A 26934-nucleotide genomic window follows, 5' to 3' on the forward strand; every position below is an offset into this window, starting at 1 on the left:
CTAACATTAAGAGTAAATGTTACATTTGGGACACCTTTGTAACACTAAAATGTAACCTTGTGACGTCCCTAGCAACACACTGTCTGTTATATATGTTTTGTGTGTTGCATCACAGTTACAGAGCACAGGGTGCTGTTTGCCGACGCAACCTCTTTGTTGTTACTTTGCGCCCTCTTCAGTCTGGATCCCTGCAGGGCAGATACCACGTTTTCAGCGTCACCCAGTGGCCATAAGAAGCAATTACAAGTAGAAAGGAATTATTGTAAAAAAAAAGGGGAGAAGCAGCACCCGCCTGTGGATAGTTTTTATAATGCAATGCACTGGATATTTCTACACATAATAATAATAATAATAAATATAGCCGCAAGCGGCAATGATCGGCCCTCGCCACGCCGCCGCCACGCCGCAAGAGGAGGGGGCGCTAACGCGCCATAATTGTCCTTTTATTACGCCTACTGCTGAATCTGTGACGCTGTCACATCTTCTCCCCTTTGTTTTACCATCAAAAAGCTATTTTATTTTGAATTCTTGGCAAAATGTGCAGCTTTGCCGCACAGACACCGTGACTCTTTGAATGAAAATGTGGATAACTTTTGATGGTCCTGAAGATGAGTCTCACCAAATTTCAGGTTAATAGGGCTGACGCCCTGGGAGGAGTTTGTGAAAGTCTAAAGTGTAAACATGTTCTGGCGATTTCCCCATTGGAATAACATGAAAGGTTTCGGTCATCGTTACGGCAACGCCATAACAATTATGACATGGGTCTCATTGACTTTTTTGATGGGGATGCTAAAATTGAGTGTCAAATTTCATATAATTTCGCAAAACTAAACATTTAACCTCCATATAAAATCTGTAGGGGGCGCTGTGGCGCCAAATGAATTTATTTCACTTCAAGTAGGTTTAGGGCAAAGAGTTTAACAACTGATTCTAATTTGACGCAATTCGGACTTTATCTGCGCAAACGGCAGAAATTTTAAATATGGGAGATTTCTGAAATTCTAGCTACAGTTTGCGGCTTCGCCGCACCGAGACCGTGAGAGGTATCAATGTAATTTGGATAACTTTTGATGTCCCACTCCTCAGTAGCATTTTCACCAAATTTCAGCTTTTTAGGGCCAACGCCCTGGGAGGAGTTCGTAAAAGTACGACGTTTGGAAAAACTCCGAAGTCATGTTTAGCCATTTTTGAAGCAATATGGCCGACATTTGGTTGGGCGGACGGCGTTGCCGTAATAATATTTTTTACTTCTCTTGTCACCATCTACCTCTGCGCCAAATTTCATGATTCTACGATCAGATTTTTTTTGGGTCATTTCCCATCTCTCAATGCATTTTTGGTACATTTGGGGGCGCTGACGCGCCAATTTTTTTTATTTTAGAAAAGGGAAATAGCCAGAATGTAGAGAGGCACGATTTTTAGAGATGTGAACATTTTTGTGACTTTTCGTCAATGTTCACTGGGTGAAAAATAGGGGGGTTGGTCCCGAGAAGAAGAAGAAGAAGAAGAAGAAGAAGAAGAAGAAGAAGAAGAAGAAGAAGAAAGAATAATATTCCGATGCGAAAACAATGTTTCCCATTTTTCAAATATCATAAACTATACATTTTCGGGTACTTTCGTTAATTTTGAGTGGGCTCCGCCCACTTTGTGTTTTTGGCCCTCTATACAGTAATAATGTTCAATTTTTGCATTACATGCTTATATGCACGGAACATGCAAGAGATGGGGAACGTATTCGTGAGCTACTTAGCGCAAATGAGTGCTTTATATGGGGATGATATGTAAAGTGCTCGTTTAGTGCGCACTTTTGCACGGGCTTCGCCCGTTTACAACGGTAATGTTCCATTTTCCTACTACTAATTAGTATGCACGGGGCGTGCATGAGTGAAGGAGTGCGTTAGTGAGTGTTTGGAAGTGGGCGAGCGCTTCGCGCTCGATTTCGTGCGCACTACGTGCGCACTTTCGCAGCCGTGCTTCGCACGGCCTTACGAGATTAATAGGCCTCTCGCCAGCTTGTGGCGCTCGGGCCTAATAATAATAATAATAAAAATGATGCAATATGTGATACTTTGCATTTAAGTTAAATTAGATTATACCGTGACACATTGTGTTTTTCTGCTTGTTGTAGTGTCCAAAAAAGAGGAGCCTGAGGCCGCGCTTCCATCAAAAGCTTCGCCAAAGAGATTTACAATTATTTCACCCAAACCACAGTCTCCCAGTAAGTTCATGTTTTAATGTGTGTTACATTACAAACGGCAAACAACAAAATGCCTTCAAAACAGATTATGTTGGCTTGGATTTAGAATTATGGTCGGCATATTTAAGAATCTTCCTTAAGAAACATTTAAAGGAATAGGATTCTGGGCCATTTAAAGGAGTTAAAGTGAGAATATATCTGTGGTACAAAAAACATACACTGTCTCTTTAAACTGTACAGCACTCTCTTGGTGCTCATTGAGAATTGTATTAAAGCCATGCTGCAAGCCTGCCTGCTGTTACCATAGCAACAGCTAAAGCAGTTGCAATACTAGCACACTTCCCACAGTGTTTGTGTCATCGTCTTGCAATGTTTTGTAATTGTCTTTTATGTTACAACTACTTAGGGACATTAGCACCTTTGCCATAATCTGGCATTATTGACACAGACTTTCATTAATATGCACTGTCAATACATTTTACTGAATTATGTCATCACTTCTGTCGCATTTGCGACCAAAATTAACAGAATGTGGTCTTGATATGTATTTGAACAAAATAAATCAGGCTTTACCATCATCATTACTCTTTTTACTACGTTTTCTTGATGCTTCTGTATGTGTATGTGTGTTCAGTGCGAGCTCGGACAGTGGTGGTCCACGGTTCTCTGCGCTCTCAGGACACAGACAGACAGCTGATGGAGCAGCTCCAGCAGCGCTGTGAGCAGCAGGCTCTGCAGCTGCAGACTCTGCAGGCTCAGCTGCACAAGGCTTCACTGTGTTTGGATGTGTTCACCATCACCACACAGCACTTCTGCCACAAGGTAATGTTCACAAATCTGAGATTTACCTTTATCCAAAAGCTTCTCTGTTGTTCACACTGTAGCTTTCACTCTGAGCTGATTTTGGATACTTGGTTGTTGTTGCAATTATTTAATGATGGGACGTTTTTCCTCAAACAAATGATTAATGAGATCACATTATCTCAAATGGGTAATTCCCGAGTTAACATTTTAGGTGTTTAGAGCCAACCTATCCATGGGTGATGAAATATTAGCACTGTTGTCATACAATCAACAATTCAAAGTGTTCAAAATGGGGCCTATAATCCGGAAACTGAATTTCATGACTAAACTGGGAATCTGAGATAAAGGCACTGTGGGCGGACTGTCACCTCCATCACCAAACACACAGGTCTGATTTGGGGCAGTCCAGAGCCGCCAAAATGCGATAGGCAAGCCTGGTAACTGCACAGGTCCCCCGAGCTGAAGGAGCCCCCGAGGACGACATGGCCGTTTAATAGTCACTGTCTTTATGATCTGTTACAGTGTCAACTTTCAACTGTCAACTATGTGAGATTCTAGAGAGACCCCCCCGTGCAACGTCTCAAATGGCAAGGGCCCGTTATCGGTCAAACCTTTACACACATTGGAGAGTTTGACAGGGATATTTAAGTGCATGTTCCATAAAGAGTTTCAAAAAGAGATAGAAGAGAAAGACGAAGAAGTAAAATAATGAGAGTTTTATTAATAATAATAATAATAATAATAATAATAACTTTTATTTAAATAGCGCTGTGACCCAAAGACGCTGAACATATATTTAAAAAAAAAAAAAGGGGGGGGGTATTTACAGACAGGGGGGGACAACACGTACAATACACATTAATATACAGATAAAATGAACAAGACAGCCCTTTTCTCTTTCTCACGTGCTCCTTAACAAGCAACAAAGGCAACTTTGATAGTGTCGGAGGGAATGCAAAGCAGCTAATATTAGACCTATGTGAGTTATGTTTATCTTGTTTTCCAAATTTAAGATAAGATGAAGTTCAAATAGTGTTAAAACTCCTGCCAAACTCGCACCCTCGGTGCAGGAGTGAATCAGTCTCCTGATGTAACGTGACAGCAGCAGCAAAAAGAAAAGACCAAACAGGGTAGAGTAGGGCCTTTTTTGCCTAGGGCCCCCAGGTGTCAAGAGGGGCTCTAGGGCAGTCGGTAGAGTCCTCTATGATATCAAATTTGACCCACGCTTATGGAGCAGGAGATCTGAGCCCAAGCTTTCAAAAACACTAAAAAAGTTACAGCAAATGTTATCCAAAGATTCTACTCTGTCACAGAAAGAACACATAATTCCCCCAAATCATGTCCTTCATCACCGGAGCGCTGAGATTGGAGCTGGCAGCAGAGTTAATGCAAATTAACCATGTGGTTTTCTTATTGTTTCTTCTGAAAAACATACATGGAGCACAAAACAAGACGCAGAGAGATATCACACAAACTTTAACATAGTCATAATCATTTAGTCCAATGATACAAAGTGTCCAATTCGTCCATTTTAGTACGAATGGAATTTTCTCCATTTTTCCAAAGTCTATCTTTAGGGTTAGAGGTTAGGGTCAGTCTAGTCGTTGACTGTTGGTTGAGTTTGCCTTTTTCCCCTGCTGCCAGAGGTATCTATTCACAGTGGCCATGGCAGGAGGCAGTTACATAGTTCTGGTTGATCCACACAGACTATGGAACACTGATTAAAATAGCTTGGAACAGCTTAAGTTTGGCACAAAAATGTTTGCATACAAGCCTAATTTGATAGTTTATTGTCCTAGTAAATGAATACAAACAATACAGGAATAAATCACTTTAATTCCCATGACACACCTGGACCCTGGTTAACTCTGAAAAAGCTCTAAAGGTTTGTGAGGAATGTGACCGAATGGAGCGTGACAATGGACTGTAAACCAGCTTTAACTTTATGGACTGTTCGGACCAACATTCCTTTTCATGGTGGACGGTGACGCACAACCGGGTTTGGCTCAAGGTTTATTGCCTTATTCGCGGTATTCGCAACTCATTCAGAAAATTGTTAAATCAACACCACATATTACCTTTTATTACTCTGCTCTCTCTAGTTATACAATTCTTATATTCTTTGAATTGCATGAACTTTCTGAACCCAGGACTGTATTGACATAATACATTAATATATTTTCTTAAATCATGTTTTTGTTGTATTCTCGCCTCGCAACGCTCTCCCATCTGGTCCAATGGGAGAGGAGGAAAAAAATCATAATCATAAAAAGTCTAGGAAGTGAGATCAAGTCAAATTTTTTTATGCACCAGACTAGGTTTAAGAAAGAGCGAGAGAATGTAATTGTACAATGTACAATTTACAAAGTAAATTTCTGTCTCTTGTTTCGTTTTTTGTCTTCAATTGTCATAGGTTGTCAAATTAATAATGTTGAACAGGCCTAACATAAAACAATATTTATAGCCATAGGATGATGGTATTTGATGCTTTCTCTCATTTTGTGAACTGGGATTGGGAATAAGAAAGTCTGTTTTTCAATCTCAGAATGTGGGTCCTTACTTGGTGCTGCTGCTCGAGGCTTGTTCATGGTGACTAGCCTGTTCTCTGTGTTCTCTGTTTCCCAAACTGCTTCCCTTTGCCCTCTGCTGCTCCGCCTTCTGGCTCCGCCCACAGTGAGGGGCAGTAATGTGATTACCTCTGAGGCTGTTGCTTCTGTGTGCTGTTCTGATATTTAGTTTGACAGAAATAAAAGCCTGATGTCTTCGAGTGTCTAGGGCATTTTTCTTCTGTTTGTGCTTTGTTCTGATGGTATTATGAAGTATATGTGTTTGAATTACATTAAATAAAGGATTTGTAAAGTGATAAAGTGACAGATATTGTAGGACATTATTTTTAGGTTTAATTTCAGGCTACTGTTGATTAGTCATGCCTGTCAACACTGGATTAATGGACTGATACAAAGAAAGTGCTTCCCCCCAAAATCCTCAAAAACACTCAAAGCTTATATTCTTACAGTAAGTCAGGCTCTGAGCTAAAGGTTTCCAAGCACATGTATTACTTGTATTTGCTATAGCTAATGCTGCTGTAGAGAGAGTAAAATTTGTACCAAGACATATCTTACTTATTCTTAAGCATCAATCGAATGAAAATGAAGATTGATTGTGTCTGTTCCATGAGAATGGTCATGATAATTCAAAGCAATATCATGCCAAGGGGTAAATAATTATCCCACTGCACAGCAACAGGCAACAGATAAATACAAACTTGATTGTCTCCATATAAACATGAGTGAGCGGACTGAGAAAGGACATACGTGGCTGCGTATTGTTCCCAGCTCCTCCTCCTCCTCCTCCCCACAGTCCATTTGTGTGGGTGTCTGTTCTTAGCATTACGTTGAGCGCTGACGCTCAGAAGGGCCAACGGAGCTGAGCTTTGGCTTCACCCTTTGTTCTGGTGCAAGCGGCAGCACCAGGAATGAGGTGAGGATGTAGTGTTCTCTCCTCCTCCGCCTCAGCCACAGCCTTCATCTCTCCTCTCACTCGCACGGCTGCTCGCACGGCTGCTCTCACGGCTGAGGGATGCTGTCCAGCGTTAGCAGAGCATGGGCCCCCGCTGCTGCCGGCTCCTCGTCCTGCCTCACCCAGTCCTGGACCGAGCGGTAAAACCATGTCTGTGTAAGGGGGGGGCTTGTAGCGCTGTTATGATGAGAGGATGTGCGCATGTGTGTTAGCAAGCAGCTGTTTCCTAGAGACAGAGCAGGAACAGACGAAAGCTGTGGCTGAGATGCTGAGTCAAACATAGCATGTCTTACACACTGTAAATGTCAGAATTTGCTGTAATGTTATGTAATAGGATATGATATGCTCTGTCCTTTATTCAGGCTGTTCATGATTGTGTTTTTAAAGACTTTTTCTAATATATTCATATATAGTCATGACGGCATTACAAACATGTAAGATTACACTGTTAATTTAAGTCATTAAGTGAGCAATATATCAAGAGGCTTAATTTCCCCCCATCCCAGTTCTGCCACACAAACGCCACTTTGCATTGGTGGCTATGCTAGCAAATGTTTATTTTAGACAATTGATTATTTTCACAATTAGGTTAAAGTTGGGATTAGAGCAGTCTTGACAAAACTGTGTTTGGGGGAATATGACGTGTCCGTGAAATATTTTATACATCTTTGTAAGTGTAATGTCTCTCTTGTTTTTCTGTCTTGGATTGAGACTCAAATCTCTTCCTGATCCCTCGAAAACCAGACTGATTACTTTGATGCTGACATTGTAGAGGTTAATGAAGTGATGTTCCAGGAGAGTGAAGTGCTAGAGGCTGTTTTTGTCCCTTTACATATGGGTGATGCACAAATGAACTGGATACTGTTCAGAGTACGGTCATTTTTCCCGATTTGTTTGTTATTGTTTAGCTTTATTTTGTTGTAGTTATGTCGTGATGAAAACTGATAATCTAGCCAAAAAATTATGTAGAAGATGAACTTTCTGCCACAAATAAGTCACATGGGTTGGTCTCCAGGACAATTTTATTATTTTATTTGGCTAAAAAAGCTGTTATTTCTTGCATGCGTCACAACATTTGGATGTGTATAATATATATATGTTTTATAAATGATATATAAATTGACATCTTTTTAATGACAACACATTCTGGTGATTTGCTGAGATTGTTTGGATTACATTGTAGAAGGAGGTTAGTCATTGGAATGCATGTCATATACTCTCTGGAGGGTGTAAACAGGGAGGTGTCTGTGAAGACTGGGGCATTCAATTCAATTTATTTTTGTAACGCCCAAAATCACAACAACGGTTGCCTCTGAGGGCCACAGTGAAAAATGAATCAACAATGTCTGTGGTGGCGAGGGACGATGTTCCAGAGTCCTCTGTCCTTAGACCCTCCTTCTCGGCCAGGAAAAACTACAAAAAACCTCCTTGGGAAAAAGTAGAGACTTGGAGGAGTTCCAGAGTGAAGGAGAGATCTGACTCTCACAGACGGACAGACGGATGCGAGGGAGACTGGAGTTGGACCCACTCTTCAGGCAGATGAGGGACCGTCTGAGTCGAGCTGGACCCACTCCTCAGGCAGATGAGGGACTATCGGAGTCGAGCTGGACCCACTCTTCATGCAGATGAGGGACCGTCTGAGTCGAGCTGGACCCACTCTTCACCAGGAGAGGGGCATCTGGGTCCACAGGTCCTCAGGAGTGAGAAAAAGAAAAAGAAGGCGGTGAACAGTTTGCAAGTGGAATTAAAAATTAAATATTGTTTGATAGAATAAGTTGTCAGAAGAAGAGGATAGTGCTCAAGCTGCCATACTTCCCCCAGCATAGTTGCTCCTAGGGCAGCATAGCTAAAGCTGTGGGTTTATATTTCTGTTCCTAACTGGCCTGACCACTTAAATGAAGAGACTGTGTCGGCATATTTAACATGGGCCGGGAGCTGATTCCATAACACAGGCGCTTGGTAGCTAAAAGCTCTACCTCCTACTGTACTTTTAGAGACTCTTGGGACCACCAGAAGGCCAGCATTTTGAGAGCGAAGAGCTCTGTTTGGATGATATGGTTCTATAGCATCTTTGAGGTAGGATGGGGCCATGTCATTTATGGCTTTGTAGGTCAGGAGTAGAATTTTAAATTTGATTCTAAACTCGACGGGGAGCCAGTGAAGAGACTCCAGCACCGGCGTAATGTGCTCTCTTCTATTAGTTCCTGTTAGTAATCTTGCTGCTGCATTTTGAACCAGTTGAAAGCTTTTTATGGAGCTTTTAGGACACCCTGCGAGCAAGGAGTTACAGTAGTCTAATCTAGTTGTTATAAATGCATGGATATGTTTTTCAGCATCGCTTTTAGGCAGGATCATTCTGATTTTGGCTATGTTGCGCAAATGGAAATAGGCTGTTTTACAGGCTTGATTTATATGAGCTTTAAATGAGAGCTCCTGGTCAAATAAGACTCCAAGGTTTCTTACAGTAGAACTGGAGGCTACACTGACATTGTCCAGTGTGACTATCTGCTCAGATAGAGCGTTTCTTAGATGCTTAGGGCCAAGCACAATGACCTCAGTTTGTTCAGGGTTAAGAAGCAGGTAGTTAAGTGTCATCCAGGTTTTTATATCCTTCACACAAGCACTAAGTCTGTCTACTTGATCGCTCTGATCAGGTTTCATTGATAAATACAGCTGAGTGTCATCTGCATTGCAGTGGAAGTTAATGCCATGCTTTCTGATAATGTTGCCTAACGGCAGCATATAAAGAGTAAACAGAATTGGACCGAGTACCGAACCCTGTGGCACACCGTAAATTACTTTAGAGCAAGGTGAGGAGCTCTGGTTTACATTAACAAATTGGTACCTATCAGATAAATAGGATTTAAACCGGCTAAGGGCTGTTCCTCCGACACCTACATCACATTCTAACCTCTGCAGTAGAATGTTGTGGTCGATGGTGTCAAACGCTAGGTCCAAGGTGTTGGTCTGAGGTCCAACAGAACCAGGATTGAGACCAGTCCATCAGCAGCAGCTAATAACAAATTGTTTGTGACTTTAACTAACGCAGTTTCAGTGCTGTGGTGGGCTCTGAACCCTGACTGGAAAACTTCAAATAAGTTATTGTCCTGTAGGTGGCGACAAAGCTGTTTTACTACAACTTTTTCAAGGATTTTAGAGACGAAGGGAAGATTTGAAATAGGTCTGTAGTTTACCAATAGGTCGGGATCTAGGTTAGGCTTTTTCAGAAGAGGTTTAATGACTGCATGTTTGAAGGACTGTGGAACATAGCCACTTTCGAGTGAAGTATTTATTATATTAAGAATAGGGTGGAGTCTGCTTGGAATGGGGTCTAGGACACAAGTTGAGCTTTTAGAGGACATAATGGCTGAAGTTATCTCTGCTTGATCAACAGCTGTGAACCTTTTGAAATTTACAGGTGGATTTATATGGGACGTTAGATGGGCTTGTTCAGGGCTAATAGCGGGGGTGATTTCATCTAATTTATCTCTGATTGTTTTTATTTTATTGTTAAAAAATAGGAGGAAATCATCAGAGCTGAGAGAAGCTGGGATTGAGGGCTCTACTGCGCTGTGACAGTTTGTTAGCCTGGCTACAGTGCTGAAAAGAAATTTAGTGTTACTTTTGTTGACTTCTATTAGATTTAAATAGTATCTGGTTTGGGCCTTACGCAGAGCCTTCTTATAGGACAGCAGGCAACTTTTCCATGCTTTTAGCGATTCTTCTGTGTGGGTGTGACGAAATAATTCTTCAAGTTTTCTAACTCTTTGTTTTGTGAACGCAGTTCTTCTTTGTACCAGGGGGAGGCGCGCTTTGGCCTAATGACCTTCTGTTTTAACGGTGCTGCAACATCAAGAGCAGACTTCAGAGAGTTCATGGTCAAGTCGACAAATTGATCACTTATACTGGGACTAAAACTGTTCTCAGCAGGATCACATGACATGTCACTGAATTGGCTCTATTATTTCTTTGAATTTTGAGATCGATTTTTCAGATATTGTCCTTTTCATTTTAACTTTATTCTGTGGGGCTGGATGATCTTTAAGAATAAACTGAAAGGTAATTAGGAAATGATCTGACAATATAGGGTTTTGAGGGAAGACAATGAGGTCACTAAGATCTATTCCATACGTTAGGACAAGATCCAGAGTGTGCTTATGAGTGTGAGTCGGTTTATTTACATTTTGAGTGAAACCAATGCTGTCTAACAAGGCGCTGAAGGCATTACTGAGAGCGTCAGCACTCACGTTCACGTGAGTCTCCAGCTATAACTATTTTATCCCACTTCCTCCGTAAGTTTGATATAAAGTCAGAAAACTCTGTTAAAAACTCTGAATAGGGACCAGGAGGTCGGTAGATATCTATGAACAAAACTCCTTTTTGGTTTTTCATATTTGGACATGTGATTGACAGCATGAGGCTTTCTCCATCCATTCCATCCATTTTCTACCGCTCTATCCGGGGCCGGGTCACGGGGGCAGCAGTCTAACCAGGGACTCCCAGACTTCCTCCTCCCCAGACATTTCCTCCAACTCCTCCGGGGGGATCCCGAGGCGTTCCCAGGCCAGCCGAGAGACATAGTCTCTCCAGAGTGTCCTGGGTCTTCCCCGGGGCCTCTTCCCGGTGGGACATGCCTGAAACACCCAGGAGGCATCCGGAACAGATGCCGAGACACCTCAGCTGGCTCCTCTAGACGTGGAGGAGCAGCAGCTCTACTCCGAGCTCCCCCCGTGTGGCCGAGCTCCTCACATTATCTCTAAGGGAGCACCCAGCCACCCGGCAGAGGAAACTCATTTCGACCGCTTGTATCCGCGATCTTGTTCTTTCGGTCATTACCCAAAGCTCATGACCCTTGGTGAGGGTAGGAACGTAGACCGACCGGTAAATTGAGAGCTTTGCCTTTCGACTCAGCTCCTTCTTTACCACAACGGTCCGATGCAGCGACTGCATCACTGCAGCCTCTGCACCGATCCGCCTGTCAATCTCACGCTCCATCCTTCCCTCACTCGTGAACAAGACCCCGAGATACTTGAACTCCTCCACTTGGGGCAAGGACTCCCCACCCACCTGAAGAGGGCAAGGCACCTTTTTCCGGTCGAGAACCATGGCCTCGGATTTGGAGGTGCTGATTCTCATCCCAGCCGCTGAAACCGTCCCAGTGCATGTTGCAGGTCCGGGCATGTTGCAGGTCCGGGTTTGATCCTGTGGTCCCCAAACCGGACACCCTTCGACCCCTAGAAATTCTGTCCATAAAAACTATGAACAGAACCGGTGACAAAGGGCAGCCCTGGCGGAGTCCAACATGCACTGGGAACAGGTCTGACTTACTGCGAACACAGCTCCTGCTCCGGTCATACAGGGACCGGACAGCCCTGAGCAAAGGGCCCCGGACCCCGTACTCCCGGAGCACCCCCCAAAGGACACCCCGAGGGACACGGTCGAAAGCCTTCTCCAGATCCACAAAGCACATGTGGACTGGTTGGGCAAACTCCCATGAACCCTCGAGCACCCGATGGAGAGTATAGAGCTGGTCCAGTGTTCCACGACCGGGACAAAAACCGCTCTGCTCCTCCTGAATCCGAGGTTCGACTATCGTTCGGATTCTCCTTTCTTGGAATAGACCTTACCGGGGAGGCTGAGGAGTGTGATCCCTCTGTAGTTGGAACACACCCTCCGGTCCCCCTTCTTGAACAGAGGGACCACCACCCCGGTCTGCCAGTCCAGAGGCACGGTCCCCGACCGCCACGCGATGTTGCAGAGACGTGTCAGCCAAGACAGTCCTACAAGATCCAGAGACTTTAGGTACTCAGGGCGGATCTCATCCATCCCCGGAGCCCGGCTACCGAGGAGTTTGCGAACAACCTCAGTGACTTCAGCTTCGACCGTCCAACGACATCCCCAGTTGAGGTCAGCAGGCCTCCACCCGCACCGTAAACGGTGTTGGTGAGGCATTGCTTCCCCCCCCTGAGACGCCGGACAGTTTGCGAGAATTTCTTTGGGGCCGACCGATAGTCCTCCTCCATGGCCTCCCCGAACTCCTCCCAGCACCAGAGAAGTTTTTACCTCTGCTACAGCACAATCTGCGGCCCGCTTGGACTGCCGATACCTGTCGATGACCTTAGGAGACCTACAAGCCAGAGTGGCCTGATAGGCATCCGTCTTCAGCCTGACGACATCCCTTACTTCCGGTGTCCACCACCGGGTTAGGGGGTTGCCGCCACGACAGTCACCGGAGTCCTTGCGACTACAGCTCCGAGCAGCTGCATCAACAATGGAGGCAGAACATGGTCCACTCGGACTCAATGTCCCCAGCCTCCCCCGGGATATGGGAGAAGCTCTACCGGAGGTGCGAGTTGAATACCCTACTGACAGAGGGCTCCGCAAGACGTTCCCAACAGACCCTCACAATGCGCTTGGGTCTGCCAAGTCTGTTCGGCTTCCTCCTCCGCCAGCGGATCCAACTCACCACCAGGTGGTGATCGGTTGACAACTCTGCCCCTCTCTTCACTCGAGTGTCCAAGACACGCAGCCGGAGGTCAGATGACACAACAAAAAAGTCGATCATTGACCTCCGGCCTAGGATGTCCTGGTGCCGCGTGCACTGATGGACACCCTTGTGCTTGAACATGGTGTTCGTTATGGACAATCCGTGGCTAGCACAGAAGTCCAATAACTGAACACCGCTCGGGTTCAGATCGGGGATCTTCCCGATCACCCCTCTCCAGGTGTCACTATCATTGCCCACGTAGGCGTTGAAGTCCCCCAGTAGATAGAACAACGGAGTCCCTGGTCGGTGCACTGTCCAGTACCCCTCCCAAGGACTCCAAGAAGGCCGGGTACTCTGCACTGCTGTTCAGCCCGTAGGCCGCCACAACAGTGAGAGACCTGTCCCTCACCCGAAGGCGAAGGGACGCGACCCTCTCGTCCACCGGGGTGAACTCCAACACGTGGCGGCTGAGCTGAGGGGCTATAAGCAAGCCCACACCAGCCCGTCATCATAGGGGGCTTCTGAACCGATCTTTGTCTGACCCGTCACCTAGGACTTGTTTGCCTTGGGAGACCCTACCAGGGGCTTGAAGCCCCCAACAACATAGCTCCCGGGATCATTCGGGCACTCAAACCCCTCCACCACGTCAAGGTGTCGGTTCAAGGAGAGGCTTTCAAATGAGTGAAATGCATTGTTAATTTTAGGGCTCATGAGTAGGCTTGAGTGTGAGATCACTGCCACACCACCACCTCGGCCTGTGCTCCTGGCGGTCTGAAAGTTAACATGGGTGGGTGGGGTGGACTCATTTAGTCTGACATAATCGTCTTGTTGAAGCCACGTTTCAGTTAGAGCTAGAAGATATAGTTACCAATTAATTCATTAACTAAAAGCGATTTAGAGGAAATTGCTCTGATGTTTAGCAGTCCACATTTTACGTGTTTATTAATTTGTATATTTGTGTCATTTGTGATTGTTATTTTCCTTAAGTTATTTGGTCTGACGCCTGAAATAGTTTTTCTGAGATGTGACTTTTTGGCATTATTTGTACGCTGGACACACACAGTCTCTATCTGTCTTGAATCTGAACACTTCGCATGTGACAGAGCGGGCGAGAGTTCAGTGACAGAGGAGCGTCTTACACTGCTGCTCTGCGCCCGGGGCTCATCCCTAGATGGTCACTTAACACGACTAAGACTATCGGTCAAATTCCGGACTAATAGGGATGTACCCTCCGAAGTCGGATGGATGCCATCCCTGCGTATGAGCCCGGGCTTTCCCCAAAACGCACTCCAGTTATCAACAAAGACTACGTTGTTTTGAGGGCACCATCTAGGCATTGTGGGTAAAAGAATAGGTGTGGCTGTGATGACTCCTGTAGGACCTCTGCCTGATGACATCATTCTGGTGAGACGCTCAGACACTTTACTTTCCATGTCTTCCTTAGAAAAGTTATTTTCTAACCAGGCTTGTGTTTCCTAATCACTTACATTATGTCTGTGGTATTACTGGAACATGTAAAATGCTATTGCACTACTGAAGCACAGATGGTCCATTTTGGGAAATAATTATTCCGGAGTAAATGTCATCTCTAAAGAAATAATTGACTCTATGTCACACTGGTAATGAGACAGATCCCAATGCCAAGACAAAGGCCCAAGTTGGATTGGTGTCCAAACCTAGACCCAAATCAGGTTTATTTTGGCCCAAATGATGTGACTCCTTTTATAGTCAGATAAACAGTGAAACAAAACTGTGTGCTTGTCACCCCTCTGATTTAGAGCGTGTTGAGCGTGTCTTTGCTGTGTGTTGCAGAGCGAGAGTGCCGTTGTGAAGGAGCAGGAGCTGGCTCTGGAGCTGGACAGACTCAGGGATGAAGTGGGTAAGTGTGCCTCCACAGAGACCAAGCTGATCATCCATTATAAATGAGACTCACTAGTCAGGAGACAGTGTTGGCAACCTGGCATTTTGTCCACTCAAGATTATGTTATCAAGTATTCTGTTTTTAGCTTAGCTGCCACAAATAATAGCTTGGATTCTTTGAGGAAAATTAATATAACAAATACATTTACTTCATGGGGATAAATGCAACTACATATAGGGCTGCAATGTTAATCAATTGAGCACAACTAAGCGATTATTAAAATAATCATCAACTATTTAATAATTGAATTGTCTTTGTAAGTGTGCAGTGTGCAGTGTTCAGTGTGGAAACATACAAAAAGAGGATACCAATTCCCTTGTCTGAAGCTTATGGCCCAAAACGTCACATGTGGTGCGAAATAAAAAAAATTGGGAGCTCTTACTTCTGTGCGGATCCTCTTCTGTATGGTTTCATTTTGATTTAAATTCAGAACCCAGCATGCAGGCTTTAAAGGTTTTTTGGCTGTGCGTGTGTTCTTCTGCACTACAGCGTTCAGCGTGGCCCACTGGGAGCAGCTGCAGCAGGAGAAGGAAGACGTGGAGCGGGGCTTTCAGGCAGAGCTGGAGGGCCTGCGGGCACAGCAGCAGAGAGAGCTGGGGGCGCTGGAGGACAGACTGAACCTGTCACACTCACAGGAGACACAGAAGCTCCAGGAGGAGCAGAGGCAGGAGCTGCAGGAGCTGCAGCAGAAGCAACAGCAGCAGGTGCATGTTGCAACTGAAGTACTCCATGAGTTCTAAATAAACTAATCGATGCTTCCACGTGTCGAATACTTGTTATAGTAATATTCCAAAAGGCAATCTCTAAATAGTCAATACTGGTATTGTATGTTGAACAGTAATAGAAGTGTATTCTGTTGTGCCCTCAGATTGAGGAAATGAGTGAAAGCCATGAAGAGTCCCTGATGGAGATGGAGTCGGCCCACAGCGACACAGTGGCCACTCTACAGGAGGAGCACACCAGGACTGTCAAGAGTACGGCAATAATCAACTATCTAAGATTCGGTACAGCTGGTATCACTGGGGCATTTGAAATATGATTTTGTGTCAGATCTGAAGATGGCCCATGAGCAACAGAGAAAGTCTTTGGAACAGGAGTTTGAGAAGATCAGGTTGTCCCTGCAGGTACCGGCTGTGTCCACACTTTCATGTTTCATGTATCAGATGACTGAGTTAATAATACATGTGCTCACTGCAAAGGACCAGGTGGATACACTGACATTTCAGAACCGCAGCCTCAGAGACAGAGCCAAGCGCTTCGAGGAGGCTCTGCGCAGAAGTACAGATGAACAGATAGTGGTAACGTCTGCACATACGCCTAAAAGATCTATTATCACGCACATATTACTGAGGAACTGTCTCTCCCAGGATGCCTTAGCTCCATATCAACACATAGAGGAGGACCTGAAGAGTCTGAAGGAAGTTCTGGAGATGAAGAACCAACAGATCCATCAACAGGAGCTGAAGATCACTGAGCTGGAAAAACTAGTATGCTCCAAAATGCTGTTTTTGCATGCGTGCATGTGCATTACTTGAATTTTCATAGGTCATATGACAAACATCTTGTAATCATTGTAATTTTGTGTCATACTAAGATTGTGTCTGTATGAAGCCCATGTAAAGTTGTGCTGTGGTGCTGTGTGTCTTTGAGCAGGCTGAAAAGAATGTGTATCTGGAGGAGAGACTGCAGGTTCTCCAGCAGCAGAACGAGGACCTGAAGGAGCGCATCGATAAGAACCTTGCTGTTTCCAGGTCAGGCCTGCAAAGACTGTGTGTGTGTGTGTGTGTGTGTGTGTGTGTGTGTGTGTGTGTGTGTGTGTGTGTGTGTGTGTGTGTGTGTGTGTGTGTGTGTGTGTGTGTGTGTGTGTGTGTGTGTGTGTGTGTGTGTGTGTGTGTGTGCGTGCGTGCGTGCGTGGCTCTGGCCTCAATGACCTACCATAACCAGGAAGTGGCAAGAACCAAGCCCTGCCCATTCGTTCTCAAAGTACACGTCAGCTTTGCGCAGTGGCAGTATTGTAGCCCATGTGGTCTGTCCAAGGCGCAATTATTGCTAGTTGAAAACTTTACCCAATACCCCGCCTTGACGACTTCAATAGGAGGCTTATTTTCTTGTCAACGGTAAGCTTGTCAAAGCATGTGACATTCCACCAATAGTACACAACTAATTCAGATCAAAGTCATTGGTATGCACGTGCTAGAAGAAGTACACCAGAAGTAACTGATGACGATGTTAATCCTTTTTTCAGAGACAAAAAAATTGGATGGGTTCTCTAGCTTATCATTCCAGGGGTATGACTGTCACTATGGGAAAAAGAGGTCCTGTGTTTAAATCTCGGAAAGTCGCAGGAGCCGTAGACCGACCAGTGAGTGTTGGCTAGGCTGTAAAATTGCGCAATAAAATAGTCTTTTGGATTATAATATGAGCTTGACATGGTAAAAAGAGCTAAGCAATGACGGACATCTTTTTCATCTTCAAATGAAAAAGCAAAGCAGCATTACAGGCGACAAGGGACCACTTGAATTCTCCCTTTGATGATGCACAGATTATATGCAGAGCTATATGCATGTAAAAAAATAGTTTAATTTACAACTTATTTAGGCCACGGGAGAACATGTCAGTCCTCTCTCAAGCAAGTGTTTGTCTCGATGTCCCGCTCCTCTTCCCCAAACTCTGACACCATCATCCTTCTCCTTGTTTAGAATATCAAATATGTGCTCCAAAACGTGTTAAACAGTAAAATGTCCATGCCTGGCAGGTAAAGAGTTTAGCATTACAAGTACAGAGCAGTGGGCGGGATAGGCGGTAGGAGTAGACAATGCTGTATTACTTAAATCATTCAAAATACAGCTTTGAGAAAGCTGATTGCATAATATGTCGTTAATAATATAAAATAAAATCTATGTAAAGAGATAAATTAATATACACATTGTTTCTGTTTCAGACAACTGTCCGAGGACAATGCCAACCTGCAGGTGCATGTGGAGCAGGAGAGCAAAGAGAAGAAGCGTCTGAGTCGTACGAATGAGGAGCTGTTGTGGAGGCTGCAGACAGGGGAGCTGAGCCCCAGCATGTCCCCGTGCTCCTCTCCCCTTCACCGGGCCTCTCCTGCCCCAGGCTCCCCCGCCCGCCCACACTCCTACCACCAGTGACCACCAAAGACTGCGCACATCTTCATCACTACATTTCAGTCCAGCTGTGTTCAAAGGGAATCACCAAACCTGAAGACAGTGCCTCATCTACTCTAATTGTATCCAACAGCTGCAGGTAAAATCTGGATCCAATGCTCAGGACGATGGACAAAGAAGAAGCCTTTGCTTGTGCTTTCTCTCCACCAGCAGCTCTGGGATGCATGCCACTAATGCTGCTACTGTAGCTTCTGTCACTCTCATCGTACTGTTGGATTCTAAACTTCTCATGGATCAGATGATGTTACAGCTCCTGGCTCACAGGGCCACAACACAAGACATTCTTGTCCTGGTAAAGAGGAGAAGACCCGACATCATCAGCCACGTCTCAAAGTCTGTATCTGTGAGATACTATGAACTGTCGGCTCAGCTCCTTAGAGAAATACTCAGATCTGTCTTCCTAACACCTCTTACTCTTGTACACAGGGTCTGAGAATAAGAGCTACTTTAGAGTAGAAGTTAGAAAGTTATTATCTAACCAACAGTAGACCTTATTATTTATTATATCTTATATAGTGCTATCTTTTACAGTAACAAATAACATCCAATTCAGACGGTTTAGCATCAGCATGAGAGCAAGCTCCAAGTATTTTTGGAGCAAATCTTCATTGTGTTTCTTTTCCAGAACGTTAAATCCATCCCTCGACAAGTCCCCGTTTCAGTTGTAAATAAATGTAAATTTCAGTGTAAAAAGGAACTTGGGCTAAAGGCATGACGGTCGCTGCTCTTACCTCACTGCAGTAAACAAGTCATCTCAGGTGTCAAGGACCATACAAGTTTATACATCACGTCTTTGATTGATTTTATTTTATTGTTTTTGTTTAAATCATTTCTTCGTCTAACTGACAGTGCAAAATAATAAGTACAAATATACAACAATCAGCAAAAATATCTACCACACAAATAAATCCATGAGTAATGTCTTGGGCAGAATGTACTGTCTCCAAGTGGTCAGTTGGACTCTGACTCTGTGTCCTGTGGACATGACCATGTCCACTCAGCCTTCAGTTTGTTCTCACCAACTACAACTTTGTTTACATTCAGAGTGTTAATGTCACTGTTGTTTACTTGTTTACAAGACTTGAGTTGAAAAGATTGTATTCAGACTAAGATATGTTTATAAGAATGCATGTCTTTATGACGTCATGTGCATTATTATATTATTGTTGTAAGTGTATATTTATTTATTTATTTGTCCTGCAGAAATGCAGCTGTAGCTGAACTGGCTTTTATAACGTGCCCATTAAGACGTAATGTCTGTACTGTCATTGTCGCACTTTGTATTTAACTAATAAATCACAAAGTACATGTAAGTGTGTGTTTGCAGGGCATGTTGTACTTGTAATCTATGCTAAACTGATATGATGATACAGTATATCTGCAGTGTCCACCCAAAAGCCAAATTCCTTCACGTGTCAAGACCCTCAGACATTTGAAACAGAATGAAGAGGAACACCAGACCAACAGCACAGATTTTTGTCCAGACTCTGCTGTATCAGGTGAGAGCAGAGCCACTTTGTAGAGTAATGAGCTTAACTTAAGCGCCATATGTATTTTCTATATTTTGTACCACAGTAGTAGTTTGGTAAAGCAATGAGCAAATCTATGTAAGCTCTTCAGGTATGTACATGGAGTATTGTGTAAGCGCTTTGTTGATGCATCACTGTTTGTTGATGAATGCATTTATCATGTCTATGGGGACAGGGAACACGATGGTGGAGTTCTTCTCTGCAGCGATGGTGTTCAGTGTCTGCAGGTACCGGAGCTGGAGAGCAGACGGAGCCTCAGCCATCACCAAAGACGCCTCCTTCAGAGCCCGAGAGGCATTCATCTCCCCCTCTGCTGCGATGATCTGAAAAACAGCTTTGTTATCACAAGTAGTTGTAAAATGCAGAAGTCCCCTTAGGCATTGTAATTTGCCTTTTTCCCTCAGGCTTTGAGCAAATCAGTGTTCTCTTATTTTTTTTAATATTGGCTATTTTTGGCAAAGCTTTGTTGCAACCTTTTTAAATGTTAAGAAATTCTTATTTAAAGTGTTAAGAAACTCGGACCATTTAATTATAAATTAAAGATATTTGAAAGTGACATTACAAGTACAATTACCTTTGATCTTAACTTGATTTTTAGGTAACACTGGTAGAGTTAGTTTGGTGATCACTCAGCAACCAGAGGGCTGTTACACAAAAGTGGCTAACTTAATTAGCTTATGGATAAAGTGTGTTATGTTCTGTATAATTTTGGTTCCTTGCATCAGTTTCTAATTATTCCCTCAGTGAATCTGCTATGACTAAATTGTAAGACACTTTTTCAGTTAAGCCTGGCTTATTTGGTAGAACTTCCTCCAGGTGAGGCTGTTAAAGACATGTCTTTGGGCAGGTCCCTGTCTGGTTTTCTGCAGCAATCCCAGTCGATTACAGTCAGAATTAGACTTGTTACGACTGTAGCACCAGCCCCGTTTTACCTTGGCTCTCGCCTCTCGACTGGCCTCTGCCTCAGCTGCCATGGCTCTCTGCAACTGCTGAGGTAACTTCACGTCCTTTATCTCTACACGCTCAACCTTAATGCCCCACGGGTCTGTGGCCTCATCCAAGGCTTCCTTTAATGAGAAAAACATATTTTAGACCTTCAGTTCATAAAAAATAACTTAAATTAAAAGTATTACAACCACAACTTTGTAGGAAGGAAAAACAAGGTACAATTTTGCACCAATTTGACATTTGGATTATGTTACCAAACCAATTCAACAGAGGAGAACATTTTCCTGGTGGTCCATTATTCTGAATGAGCTGTTTTCCTCACCTGCATACTGACTGATATGCCCTCTCTGTCCGACAACAGCTCTGCCAGGTTCTTGGTGCCCAGGACATTTCTTAGGGTGGTCTGAGCCAGGAGGCGGGTGGAGGAGTGGGCATTTGACACGTTGGCCACAGACGAGATGGGACAGTAGATCCGGAAGTACACCACCCCATCCACAGAAACGGTCACTGAGTCCTTAGTCAAGATCTGCACCAGGAAGAAAAACTTGGGTAAAGGCAGGATAACCAGGAGCACATCAGACCAGTGTAAAAAGGGCGTCATGTTGACCTCTTGTGGCGGAATGTCGAAGGAAATGGTTCTCAGATCCACTTTGACAAAGGTGTCCGTGCAGGGAAGGACGAAGAAAAGTCCTATTGCAAAACACACTTGATTTATTCAGTTATTACAAATGAACAAACACACTCAATTGATGTTAAAACCTTCCTGTGATTTAGATGGGATTTAGTTGCCCTCCGAGGTAACTTGTGATATACAAAAATAAATTGAAAAGATTACTCGGATTAAAACTTAAACCTTGAAGCTGTTCAATTTGAATCATAAATGTCTGATCACTTTTCAATATGTCAAATCTATACTTGATATTTCGACTTTAGATGTTCTACTTTTGTTTAAAGGAAACATGACATGTTTTTCTCAAGTACTTAGTATTGAAATATAACAAAGTAGATTACCATTTCACATTTTGTCCATTGTAAACTGCTATATTTATTTAAAACAACTTAATCATAGAAACAGTCCTTTGACTTACTGTTCAAATAAGCAGAAGTGCAGAACCTGCCTCTTCGGTGACATTTCACTCTAACAAGCAGCAGATTGTCATGTACATGTTTTTATTTATGAAAAGTGGCCATGTGACATTTTAGAACACTACATGTATCACTCTGAGTCTTCATTTTTCAAATAATCACATGTATAGGGATGTGGGCGGGGATAGGGCATAGGTGAAAACAGTAGTTTTCTGTCTGAGCATTTGAGCCTCAGTTGCAGGACAATACAGGATTGCTCATAAATAAAAGAATCAAAATACACCTTTGAGTAGACTAATGAAAAAAATACTGTTGTGACAAGGTCAAAAGTTCATTACAGCTGATTTTGAATAATATGTCCCATTTTAACATTTTTTATTTTATTTTGCATAGCTGAATATCAAACCAGGCATCTCCCTCACGGGCCATAGACAGAACACAGTAGTGATTTGTTTTCACACAGGTGAATGAGGAGGGACCCACCTGGCCCTTTAGGTTTTCTGTCTATAATCCTGCCCAGTCTGAAGATAACTGCACGCTCATATTCCTTCACTATCTGCACATCAAGAGACAGAGTCAGACAACATGTTTTGACACATTAGACATCCATTTTGTTCAACCTAAATGAGAGAAATGATTTTGTTTCCTTGTGTAATGTTGCAACAATATCATACATGAACTGTGGCATACCTTTACACAACATACGAGAGTGAACGGGAAAGTGAGGACCACGAACAGGAGGGAGATGATGACAAGCACCCAGCCACAACAGCCCAGGCGCCCCGAATTCTTATCTGCAAAAGTATTTCCGAGATTTGATTTTTTATTTACCAAGACCATAATAATCCAGAAATTTGATCCTCAAGGAACAATTGATCCAAAAGCTGTGTTGGAACCGATGACCAATTAATGACAACCAGGACTATTTCTGGAAAGGGAATATGTAGAATTATTCTAAAAGGCACAACACAAGGTATATTTTAATGATAATATGATAGAAGGGCTGCCCGATTTAGGGAAAAAATATGTATTTATTTATTTTGCATGATTAGATTTGACATACATGGATGATGGCTGCCTAGCTTGCTAATGTCTGTTGGGCTGTGGCCCAACCAGTCTATACAGCATTACCAGTTCACGTGGGGAGACCCGATATTTCTAGATGGGAGCAGACACAGAAACCATAGAAGAAAAACAGCACAGAGAACTGGGCTAGCCATGCTACATATGAGCTAGCTAGCTCTGCCGGGTGCGTACCTATAGCTATATTCCCCGATACCCATGTTCCCCGGTACCTATGTTTCCCTTTTGAACAGTGGAACTACGCTCATACTAGTTTAGGCATAAAATATAAGTGTGTGTGTGTGTGTGTGTGTGTGTGTGTGTGTGTGTGTGTGTGTGTGTGTGTGTGTGTGTGTGTGTGTGTGTGTGTGTGTGTGTGTGTGTGTGTGTGTGTGTGTGTGTGTGTGTGGTGTGTGTGCGCGTGTGTGTGTGCACGTGTGTGTGTGTGTGTCGGTAAATTGAATCTTAAACCTCCAGGTTTAAACTTACCGGTTGCCATGGACACAATAAACATTTGGAACGTACTTTTGGCAGCAAGAAAAAAGCCATCACAATGAAATGGCTGACACAAACCTCCCCAAACCTGAAGGACTAGACTGACATGGTAACGGACGTTAAACAAATGGGGGGAAAGGCATTCAGAGATCATTTGTAAATGGACATCTTTGACAGACTTTGGACTAAATGGGACTTGTATGTTTTGTCATACTGTGCCATTGGGTTCATGTTGATTTTTATTATTATTCATTTATTTTCTACCGCTTGTTCCCGTTCGGGGTCGCAGGTGACTGGAGCCTATCCCAGTGACTTATTATGATTATTTGCTTTTGCTCTCGGGTCGTGTTCTTTTTTGTGTTTGTTTGTATAAAAAAAACAGCACAAATTTGCCATATATTCTGTTCAAAGTGCACATTGTAAACTACAACAAGAGCTTCAATATTTTAGACTGAAACATGAACTTATAAACTAATAGAAGAATCCCATAAACTACAGGTACAACAACATTTTTCTACCCATGGGTTCAGAATGATGAAAAATTAACTCAACATGGCTTACTGAATCAAACGTTTCAGAACGTAAACACCACCTATTATACAGAAGTTTGAAATTGTTTAACATTTTTGTTACTGTTACTTGAGAGCATTCATTTATTTGCTTTTAGGTTTTGATAATAAACATGTATATCCATTATCCATAGCGGTTTGTTGTACGTTGGGACTGTTGCTGTATCCAAGAGCTCAGTGATTCTCCAAGGGCTTCTCTGACTCACTCCATGTTCGCTTACATACTGTACATACACATACTTTTTTAGTATGAAGTATAGTTCACATTTAACAGCTATTGATAAACTCTCCACATCTCAAAGCATGTGTAATCACCCCGGTCTACTCTGTACACACCGTCGTATACAACACTTTGTAACCTGAAGCCTGCCGATGTGGCTGATTAGTTATGCCGGTCTAATGTACACCACCATCTTTCTGCTCCTGTGTAAAAGACACACTCTGAACTGTACGCCTTTCTACCCTACATGATAGGGTGGAAACACTTTTTTTTTTTAACTCTAAAGGTCCTTAACTAAATTATGTTTTAAATGTACTTTTTTGATAATAATATACATTTTTGATTAATGAAGACATGCTTTTTTCATGCTCACGGTATTTCACTATAACATAATAAGTAGATTATAATTTTACATTAAATTGTAAATCATTGTAAACTGCAATATTAATCTAAAACAGATTAACAATAAAAATAAGTTCACTCACTTCCTGTTCAAAAGTGCAAAACTGATAAGCCATAGTGACATTTCACTGTAAAAAGCAGCAGATTGTCATGTTTTTATCTTTGAAAAGTGGCCATGTGGCATTTTATTTAAATTTATACCAATTTTTACCTGGCAGAACATTAAGATTTTTTTTTTTATTTACTTCGATTAGCTGTCTTTAGTTTGTAATACAGTTGTCTGTGTTTTTGCAGTCGTCTCGATCACAATGCCAACACTAAGATGCATTTCAACTTTGAACCTTGTAGCTATTTAAATTTTTATGTAATTTGGCTGCTTTTACTTTTTTCATTTAAGCAGCAAAATACAAAATACCCATTCTAAAGTGTCCAAAAGGTAGTTCCATAAGCATTAATATATGTAAATTTTCCCTTATTTGAATGTAACTAAATCTTTAACATCTTTAACATGTCAAGACCACAACTATTCCAGCACTAAGTTTGTTCAAAACCAAGCTCATGTCATATTTTAGCATATTTATAAAAAAAAATGTCATTGTACTGAAATATTTTGCATGTAATTTCACTAACCTTCCACATTTTCCACAGAGTTGATCTGGAGTTTTCCCTGTGTTACCATCTTGGCTGTGTTCGACGTGGTAGAAATCATGGAGTCTGTGGTTTTGGGCAGTGTAAGAGAACCCATGTACCTGCCTCTGTCCATACTCCTGTTTCTCCTCTCCCTCACTATTCTCCTCTGTCTCTGCAGGGTGTGGTCTAAGCCAACACCAGCACGTGACCATCACCATGAGAAAAACATACAGAACATGCTCTTTACCTCCCACTCACTGCTAAGGTTACTATTATGAAAACACGGAGCGCACAGGAACACGGGGGATGTTATAGCACAAGTTTGAGAGTTTAGTTTGGCTCTAAAGCTTGGTCTAAGGCTTTGACACCTGTGCAGTGTAGATCATGAATAAAAAATAAGGAAGGGAAACGTAACCCTTGGTTCAGTTTGAGATATTATTTTAAGGTTCTACAGTTTATTACGCTAAGCTAACTCGAGCTTATAATTTTGGTTCGTCAATAATATACAGTGCATCTGGAATGAATTCATAGCACTTCATTCACATTTGCTTCATTTTTCTAAATAAAAAAACACACAAAACAACAAAAACAAACAGGGCAAGACCAGAATTTTTTTTTATAATTTAGGAAGGTGTGGTAAAAAAAGAAAGTTATGGCGCACAAAGTCCAAAACAAAAGTTCAATTTAGTCTATTACATATTATTAATATGTAATTTTTTCCATTTTCCGTATCTTAGTCATGGTGTCGGTCCAGTCCTTAATTGTCTGTGCAGACTGTATCATCTGGTCTTTTGTGATAGCCTTATTCCCATCTGCCAGAAGTATGTTTCAAAGATATCCATTTATGTTGTCCGTGGCAGGGTTTTCAAGGCCCAAATACAGAGTATAGAGTTCTGTAATTGCGACTCTTTTTTGTTTTAATATATTTAGTAGAGTGGTGCTTGAGGGTAGCACAAGGGTTAAGACAAAGAAAATTCTAAAGTTTCTCATTTATGCAAACAGAATGGCAAACACAATTAATATTAGTTAACTTTATTGATTGTTTAATTGGATGTTTTATATTCATTTTATTGCGATTTTGTTTTTTCTGTAATTTATATTTGACCTTCTCCCTTGTATGAATAAATAATACATTTAAGAAATGGCAGTAGAAGTCACAGATTTAGACAAGTCTGGGTCAACAGTTGTGTTTAATGTCACGCCTGCTCCCACTGTAAGTCACAAGGACGAACTTACTTCCATATTCTTCTACCAAACTTGCTATTTATCCAAGTCACACTGAGATTCAGAATTCCCTCTGATCATTTCACTCATTGGCGGAGCGGGGTGCTGGCTTTGGGGCTTGAGTCCCGGATGTTTTTCCAAAAGCCCCGGATGTGTTTGAGACTTAAAAAAGGGGAATTTGGTAATTTAAGAATATATCAAACACGAGTCTCACATCTCAGGAGTGTTTAGCTCAGGGTCAGTACTAGTTCATATAGGGAATTGGGACGGAAGCTATCGGGACGGAAGTTACAGAATCCAATATATGGCGGCCCTCGGGGCGGCCCAAATCTTTATCTTATTAATTATGTGGCGGCCCTGAATACGCTTCAGACACTGGATTAGGGTTAGGGTACACTTCGGATTTGGACCCAAGAGAGCGGATTTGGATCCAAGAGAGAAAATTATTGCCTGAGCTGATAATATAATAGATCCATGGACCGGTCTTGGTCGCCGCCATGTTGGATTCAGTAACTTCCGTCCCGATTCCCTATATGAACTAGTGCCGACCAGTAGCGGGTACATCGAAGGGTTAGAGTGTAGGGGATCTGGGTTCGAATCCTGCAATGGCCTCAATTTATTATTATTTTTTTTTATTTCATATTTAAATTTTTTAA

General features: G+C 42.7%; 2 protein-coding genes and 1 non-coding gene across 6 annotated transcripts in view; 2 read left to right on the forward strand and 1 right to left on the reverse strand.

Annotated features, from left to right (window-relative positions):
- The window catches only part of mtus2b (microtubule associated tumor suppressor candidate 2b), a 43548-nt gene extending 25163 nt beyond the window's left edge, over window positions 1–18385 (forward strand). For 3 of the 4 annotated variants that reach the window (XM_072460528.1, XM_072460551.1, XM_072460536.1), the window contains exons 6-15: window positions 2129–2218; window positions 2832–3019; window positions 14820–14886; window positions 15418–15632; window positions 15797–15902; window positions 15979–16052; window positions 16128–16226; window positions 16296–16415; window positions 16579–16679; window positions 17870–18385. In XM_072460528.1, the coding sequence (XP_072316629.1) occupies window positions 2129–2218; window positions 2832–3019; window positions 14820–14886; window positions 15418–15632; window positions 15797–15902; window positions 15979–16052; window positions 16128–16226; window positions 16296–16415; window positions 16579–16679; window positions 17870–18077 (1268 nt within the window). In that variant the 3' untranslated portion in view covers window positions 18078–18385. The remainder of the gene's footprint in view (window positions 1–2128; window positions 2219–2831; window positions 3020–14819; window positions 14887–15417; window positions 15633–15796; window positions 15903–15978; window positions 16053–16127; window positions 16227–16295; window positions 16416–16578; window positions 16680–17869) is intronic. The other variant, XM_072460543.1, reaches the window with a different exon arrangement.
- On the forward strand, window positions 16921–17061 carry LOC140380650 (U4 spliceosomal RNA). Its single transcript, XR_011931182.1, has one exon. It is a non-coding gene; the product is annotated as a U4 spliceosomal RNA (small nuclear RNA).
- Window positions 18386–19614: 1229 nt separating the features above from the next.
- On the reverse strand, window positions 19615–25199 carry stoml3a (stomatin (EPB72)-like 3a). The gene is made up of 7 exons (XM_072457631.1): window positions 25055–25199; window positions 22367–22470; window positions 22160–22232; window positions 21198–21280; window positions 20913–21116; window positions 20575–20709; window positions 19615–19965 (listed from the first exon to the last, which is right to left on the reverse strand). Exons 1-7 carry the CDS (start codon window positions 25185–25187, stop codon window positions 19774–19776), a joined length of 924 nt encoding a protein of 307 aa, XP_072313732.1. The 5' UTR covers window positions 25188–25199; the 3' UTR covers window positions 19615–19773.
- Between the last annotated feature and the right edge of the window lie 1735 nt (window positions 25200–26934).

This window comes from Eucyclogobius newberryi, unplaced genomic scaffold, assembly GCF_026437365.1.
Source record: "Eucyclogobius newberryi isolate DKJ021-1_F unplaced genomic scaffold, fEucNew1.0.hap1 SCAF_10, whole genome shotgun sequence".
Lineage (NCBI taxonomy): Eukaryota > Metazoa > Chordata > Actinopteri > Gobiiformes > Gobiidae > Eucyclogobius > Eucyclogobius newberryi.